This window comes from Triticum dicoccoides, chromosome 3A (assembly GCF_002162155.2).
Source record: "Triticum dicoccoides isolate Atlit2015 ecotype Zavitan chromosome 3A, WEW_v2.0, whole genome shotgun sequence".
NCBI classification, from domain to species: Eukaryota; Viridiplantae; Streptophyta; class Magnoliopsida; order Poales; family Poaceae; genus Triticum; species Triticum dicoccoides.
This window is the reverse complement of record NC_041384.1, coordinates 735,528,839-735,536,539: the sequence shown is the minus strand read 5'-3', so window position 1 is coordinate 735,536,539 and position 7,701 is coordinate 735,528,839. Positions and strand designations below refer to the sequence as shown.

The window sequence follows — 7,701 nt, the reverse complement described above, 5'->3', positions numbered from 1 at the left end:
GAGGGGGCCGGCCACCTCTCCTAGTCCTAATAGGACTAGGGGAAGGGGGAGGCGCACAGCACATCTAGGGCAGCCTCTTCTCTTTTCCACCAAGGCCCACTATGGCCCATATAGCTCCCGGGGGGTTCCGGTAACCCTCCCGGTATTCCGGTAAAATCCCGATTTCACCCGGAACACATCCGATATCCAAACATAGGCTTACAATATATCAATCTTTACATCTCGACCATTTCGATACTCCTCGTCATGTCCATGATCACATCCGGGACTCCGAACAACCTTCGGTACATCAAAATGCATAAACTCATAATATAACTGTCATCGTAACCTTAAGCGTGCGGACCCTACGGGTTCAAGAACAATGTAGACATGACCGAGACACGTCTCCGGTCAATAACCAATAGCGGGACCTGGATGCCCATATTGGCTCCTACATATTCTATGAAGATCTTTATCGGTCAGACCGCATAACAACATACGTTGTTCCCTTTGTCATCGGTATGTTACTTGCCCGAGATTCGATCGTCGGTATCCAATACCTAGTTCAATCTCGTTACCGGAAAGTCTCTTTACTCGTTCCGTAATACATCATCTCACAACTAACATATTAGTTGTAATGCTTGCAAGGCTTATGTGATGTGTATTACCGAGAGGGCCCAGAGATACCTCTCAGACAATTCGGAGTGACAAATCCTAATCTCGATATACGCCAACCCAACATCTACCTTCGGAGACACCTGTAATGCTCCTTTATAATCACCCAGTTACGTTGTGACGTTTGGTAACACCCAAAGTGTTCCTCCGGCAAACGGGAGTTGCATAATCTCATAGTCATAGGAACATGTATAAGTCATGAAGAAAGCAATAGCAACATATTAAACGATGGTGTGCTAAGCTAATGGAATGGGTCATGTCAATCAGATCATTGAACTAATGATATGACCTCGTTAATCAAATAACAACTCATTGTTCATGGTTAGGAAACATAACCATCTTTGATTAACGAGCTAGTCAAGTAGAGGCATACTAATGACACTTTGTTTGTCTATGTATTCACACATGTATTATGTTTCCGGTTAATACAATTCTAGCATGAATAATAAACAATTATCATGATTATAAGGAAATAAATAATAACTTTATTATTGCCTCTAGGGCATATTTCCTTCATAAAAAATGTCTAAAACGCCCAAAAACTCTATTTTCCCTTTGGAATTTTATGATTTTAAAAAATTGTCGAAACGGATCAATCTTTTTGTTCTGCAAATTTTGATATATTATATGTATTTTTCTGAATTACGATGATTTAGTTATGATTTTTTTTCAAATTTTGATATATTATATGTATTATATGTCTCCAACCGGGACTATAGCTTAGACCCCTTTAGTGCCGGTTCGTCGCACGAACCGGTACTAAAGGTTGGCCCTTTAGTACCGGTCTGTGCCACAAATCGGGACTAAAGAGGCTCGTGGGGCTCCGGCCTGACGCCAGCCTGCCACCATCCCTTTAGTACCGGTTCGTGGCACGAACCGGTACTAAAGGTTCAACACGAACCGGCATTAATGCAAATCCATTCGAACCGGCACTAATGGTACCATTAGTACCGGGCCAAAATCAAACCGGCACTAATGTGCTTCACGTTTGACCCTTTTTCTACTAGTGTCTATAGATAGATACACGAAAAATTCATCGTTGGTTATACTCCATGGTCGCATCACCGGGTGGTGGTGATTTGAGAAAACAATGTAGATTATTTAAAAATGTGCAAGGATGATTATGTGATTTTACAAAGTGCCAACTGCTCCAGCCTCTAATTTATGGTAGTGAACAATGGTAGATTGGTCAACTGTTTCCTGATTATTGACATTTTGCCAAAATAAAAAGCACGTAACTAATTACCAATATTCTATTAGCTAACTAATATTGCAAAATAGTTCAGTTGGTATATATCTTATTTGACAAAAAAGTATATGACTCGTTATGTTTTCTAGGAGAGTGAATTTCAATGGTTGTGTGTTGGACTAACTTCAGATTTCTTTTGTGCACAAGTGGTAATGTTAGTTTTTGAGGATGTGGCTCTGCAGCTATGTTATTATCATTTTGCTCTCTATATTTTGTTGTTTACTTATGCACTTACTGTCAGCATATTTAACCCGATAATAAGCCACCTCTTAGAGTATTGCCCTTAGGAGTGATCTCTCTCGAAAGCCACCGCCGGAGCCGATGCCAAAGCTCTGGGTCGTCTTGCCCTTAGGAGTTGGTCTGTTGGTGCCCGGTTGCCAATTCCTTACTGAAGTATTAAAACATTTATAACAGTCTAGCGTATAAATTCATTCATATCTTTTCAGTCTTGATTCATGTATATTGTTGTAATGTAGTTGTGCACGCCGAGAAAGGGTGAGCGCTAGATACGCGGGAGACGCTGGTTCCGCAACACTTGCCCTCGCCACTGTTTCTCTGCGTCCCTCCTTGGCAGATGAGGACCTGAGCATGGCCGCGCTCGAGAGGATGCGGGATCCACTGCCGCTGGGCCAGTCCGAATTTATTGTTGTTTATTTCTTCGGGTCCTAGGGATTTTGAAATCAGGTGTTCGTCCATGCCGATTTCCGGGAGATAAATTAATTTGATTGCCATCATCTATTTTATAGCCTCATCAATATCCATTTGAGTCTTCAGATGTAAGGGAATCTACACATTGTGTGCCTATGTGCCTGCAGGTGATTGCAGAGCACTTGGCAGGCAGATCAGTTATGAGGAACTCAAGGCTGAGCTAGAGCGGGGTGGGCGCCAACATGAAGGAGTCAGAGATATCTCAACTCATGTATCAGGCATTATGCAGACCCTAAGCTTCCCCTTTTCATATCCCACATTTTGCCATTGAACTGGATTGGTATAGCAAAATGAAAAATAGACCGCTATTTACTTGGCAGCTCAAATTACTACATCAGTTCTTATCCTATGGTGATCAAAACTAATTGATGAAACATTGTTATGAGATTATTGAATCTAAGACAAGGACAAACCTGTTAGAAAAGACATAGTAGCTCATTTTCAACTTCAGAATTACTAAAACAGAGTAATGTTATCCATCTCATTGGAACTGCATATTTTATACAAAACAAATAGTACATAATTATTTAGGACTCACGGTGTCAACTAAGGTTGTTTCAAGAAAATCAATGAGCGGTTGCTGAAATTATAACCAGTTTTCTGGCATGTCGGGCCCACACCACACAAACCGTTTGTTTGACTGTTTCTAACAGCTTTTGCGGCTTGCATTGTTTAACGGGGGGATAACAGAATGCACAGAAACAGCCTCCATGGTATCTAACACCAGCATATGTTGTCTCTTCACCATGTAATGTTGTGCAGCCTAACAGAAATATGAACTTGACCTTGAGCTCTCCGCGCAATTGTGGATTTGTTTCTATTATCTTCACAGCCTGTCTACTAGCAACTCTGCACAACCTTAGTGTAGATGATTGTGTGAACGATACAACTATGGAAAATAACTATACCTTTTTGGTAGTGAGGAACTAATTTTTGTTGTCAAGACATTATGAAGTATTTATGCGTGTTCCACAACTTCAAATGTACTTGATGTATCAATTCCCTTTGTAATCTTTCAAATTGAGGATATTTCAGAGGAACTTCGTGCAATTCTCGATAAATACACAATTTCTTTCTTTCAGCATGTTCCATTTGTGACGATACTTCATAGTTTCTTACAAATTTTTGAGGTGCAATTTTCATTCTTTTGTGCTCGGATTTCAAATTTTGTTCCATCATAAAGTTTATCGCATTAATCTCTTAGCCTTTTATATCAAAACCAAATAAGCTTGTTAGTTGAGTCCCACTTAGGAATTAGAGAAGTTTCTTTTGTTTCCTGGATAGATACTTATGGTTGTGTCCTCTTTTAGGTTTGATATGCCGGGGCCGAGCATCACTGTCGAGTTGAAGAAATACTTGTAAAGGTTGTCAAAGTTGTGTTTATTTCTGTAAACTGATTTAAAACGGGTCCACCTTCATAAGGGTGATGTAAGTTGCAACTAAACTCAGGTTTATTCCCTGTTGCCTACATATTTCTATTTCACCACATTATATCTTATCCACTAGATGGAAAACAGAAAAAAATGGGAGAGAATCACTTCATTTATTGATCTATGTTAATATTTATTACTCCCTTCGTAAAAAAAATATATGAGCGTTTAGATCACTATTTTAGTGTTCTAAACGCTCTTATATTTCTTTACAGAGGAAGTAATCTACAAATATATTTAAGGTTAGAAAAGTTGTATTTCTTCACTTGCCTAGAATGAAAAGGCTGATACAAGAGGTACCTTGTCAAGGACACAAACATGACATACAATGACTAATCCAAGATGATCAGTGTGCTTCTTAGCACAAGTGGTAGTGTTTATGTTCTCTTTTGTATTACACATGGTTGTTGGTACAAAAAATAGTATCCATCGTTCGTATTGATCCTGTTTTCGTATGTACCATGGAGATGAGGTTCAGTTCTTGTCTTGTTCACTCTAAAATGACAATTTACTTAATGTGCCACAAATGAGTTAAAAAATATCTTTTGATTGTTGTATTTTTTTTATGCCGATAGTATATTCTTAGCCACTCTTGATCATTATTGTGAGTCACCATCTTCTTGTTGTACTAAGAAAATTGGGAGAAAGCCGATCAATCAATCACAGAGAAAATACAAGGGAGAAGCGGAGGAAAAAAGTTTGAAGGAAAAGGGCAGTTCAGGGATGTTGCTCTCAACTGTTTTGCTGCCGTGTTGCTGAGGGGTTAGAAAAAAGGAGGCGAAGATAAAAATAATAACTTAAGATAATGTGTAGTTTCTTGCCGCAAGCCCTCTCTTGCCTGATCAGACGACCAGGAACGGGGAAGAAGAAAGATAAAAAAAGGGAAAGGGAGAAAGATAGAAAGGAAGAGACTAGGCCCACCCAAAATTCGACCAGTTTATCCCAAACTTGTTTTCCATGCTTGAAGGTAACCTCTCCATCAGTAAACCAAATCAAGCAAACACAATTGTTTTTGGTAGTTGAACAAATGGTAATAACATAGTCTTTTTAAATTGGTACCAAGCAGTGCACATTTTCAAGCTGTGGTGGAAATGAAGTTATAGGGCATGTTTGTGGCTTTCCAACAATATATCTTCTTTGCATGATTCCGGTAAGCGGTATAAGGTTTCCATCTAAAAAAAGTTTATGTCAACATTTATTATTTAAAAGTCATTGTCTAGACTGTCCGGGAAGCGGTGGTCGTTGGTTGTCGGAACATGCTTGAATGTATGAGGGAGAAATTTGCTTCGACCTTGAAGACAACTTTACTAATTTGTTTGAATCATTTATATGCATTATGGCCGTAGCAACGCACGGGCATTCTACTAGTTATAGTTGGAGTTGGAAGCCGTGCCTATTTTAACCTGTTGGGTAGCCATGCTGTTTTTACGGGAGCGGGCGGCCTTGCTTTACAATCCCCACCATATGTTCACTTTTTTTTTTCACATCTAGCACACGTTCACTTCTAATTCTCTAGGATAGAGTTTTTTAATAGAAAAAACATATGACTTGGATGGAAGTTCTGATCGGACTCATGTCTTTTTTGGAGTGGCGCTCGGACTCTATAGCTGGCAGTGCCTTTTTCTAGCTGTTTAAGAGTCGTTTTTATTTATGACAGATGGCAGCGTTGCTTTAATCACGATCCCAGCGAACGTATACTTTCAATTGTGTAAGAGAGAGTTTTTTTTTGAGCATTAGGAGAGAGTTTTATAATAGAAAAACATATGACTTGCACGAAAGATTTGCTGAATTATTTGTACGTGTCATGCCAAATTGTTTGGACGCACCTATATTTGTATGTAACGCTACATATATTATATCTTAACCGTTAATATATAAAATTAATGGTCAATATAATTTAATCTATGTGGATGAACGTGATGGCTTGTTTGACTTCTCTAATATATATATAATAGATAGATTCCACAGTAGTAGCACTCCCTAGAAACCCGGTACAGCACTTAAGTAGCTTGTTCCTTTTCCCGGGAAACCATGATCATTAAGTTCATACGATTGATTTATGTTATTATAACCCCATGATATCCTCACAGAAATAACGCTGGGTCACTTCTGAACCTCTGCCATTGCTTGAAACTTCTTCCTCACTGCAGTGAACTTGGAAACCAGTTCATCCATGTTCGGCAGGCACTCCTTAGCGCGCTCGTCGCCGGCATATGCTTTCGCCCATCGGTGCAGAGCAGGGAACTCCTCATTGGTGAGAAGATCCACCCCGGAGATATCCTCGAAGGCTTGGAGCCAGCGAGCCAACCCACTGGCAGCTATGTCCACGAGGCCAATGGAGTCGCCCCCAAAGAACCTCTTTCCCTTGAGCTGCCCCTCGAGAAGCAGCAGATTCACCTTGGCCTCCTTCAAGAAGTCCCCCTTCCCCTCCTCGTCACCATCCGCCATACATATCGACATCCAGAAGGGCCATATTGATTAGAAGTTCACAGGACAAGAGATGGTACCTTTTGGTCGATAAACTGCGCCCAGAAACGGGCCGTGGCCCTCTCGTAGGGGTCGGCCGGCAGCAGCGGCGGCCCCTTGAAGGCCTCGTCGATGTACTCGACGATGGTGAGCGACTCGCAGATGGATCTGTCGCCATGAAGGAGCACGGGGACCAGTTTGTGGACGGGGTTGCACGTCAGCAGCAGCTCGCCCTTGTTGTTGGGCAGGTCTTCCAGGAGCAGCTCGTAAGGTATTCCCTTGAGCCTCAGGGCCACCTCCGGACGGTGGCCGTATAAGCTGCAGAACGTGCTCAGGACCTTCACCGGCTTACTCATTTTTTGCTTCCAAGTTTTTGAGCTTATACTGAAAGCCAATGAGTTGGGTTGTATTTATAGGGATGCCACCGACCACCTAGCTATTGCTGTGTTGCTGTATCTTCTCTTGAAACTTGAAAGACTGAGCTGTTCACTCCTTGATTGGAGTCACGGTGCGGGGGAGATAAAGTACTCAGTTGATTCCTTCGAAAGTTGAGATGTTTAAAGAAACTTATCTGATCCTCACTCCCAATAAACTTGTTCTTGGTTGAAAGCATCTGTACAGTTTCGTTACAGTGGAGGAACTCGGGACTCACACAAGGTATTTTAAAGAAAAGTAGGCGTCTCAGTCGAGATGATGTCGGAGTAACAAGAAAAATATTGAAACCAAATTGAAATTTGCACTTCGTCGTCGCATGTGCACGGGAGGCTCGTACCGAGTGATTTTTTTAAGATTCGTTTTTTTCCTAAAACATAAAAATGGGTTACCTCCCAACAGGAGCAAAGGCTAGATGAATTATTTATTACTAAACAGGAACAAAAAGTAAAGAACAAAAATAAAATCGGGTTGCCTCCCAACAGGCGCAATCGTTTAAGGCCCCTAGCTAAGCATGATGATTTCAATGATGCTCACATAAAAGATAGGAATTGAAACGTAAAGAAAGCATCATGAAGAATATAACTAGCACATTTAGATTACATCGATGTCAATTTTTTGTTCTCCTGTCTTATAATAATAATCTTAATAAAAGTCCTGGGTAAACACTTTCAAAACTAAGTATCTGTCTTCCGAACCCTGTTTCTCCCGCGGTTATATGTAGTAGTGTCACATGTGATCTCAAGGGAAGGGTTGACATAT

General features: G+C 40.7%; 1 protein-coding gene across 1 annotated transcript; it reads right to left on the bottom strand.

Moving 5' to 3' along the window:
- Positions 1–6,144: 6,144 nt before the first annotated feature.
- LOC119273575 (glutathione S-transferase U8-like) lies at positions 6,145–6,863 on the bottom strand. The gene is made up of 2 exons (XM_037554690.1): positions 6,545–6,863; positions 6,145–6,512 (listed from the first exon to the last, which is right to left on the bottom strand). Exons 1-2 carry the CDS (start codon positions 6,861–6,863, stop codon positions 6,145–6,147), a joined length of 687 nt encoding a protein of 228 aa, XP_037410587.1.
- Positions 6,864–7,701: the final 838 nt, after the last annotated feature.

What these genes read in the sequence shown, in the direction of transcription:
- LOC119273575 (XM_037554690.1), bottom strand. Translation starts at nt 6,863, where the DNA reads ATGAGTAAGCCGGTGAAGGTCCTGAGCACGTTCTGCAGCTTATACGGC. An exon ending in GTTTATCGACCAAAAGGTAC is followed by an intron (nt 6,513 to 6,544) that starts CATCTCTTGTCC and finishes TCTAATCAATAT; the next exon opens with GGCCCTTCTGGATGTCGATA.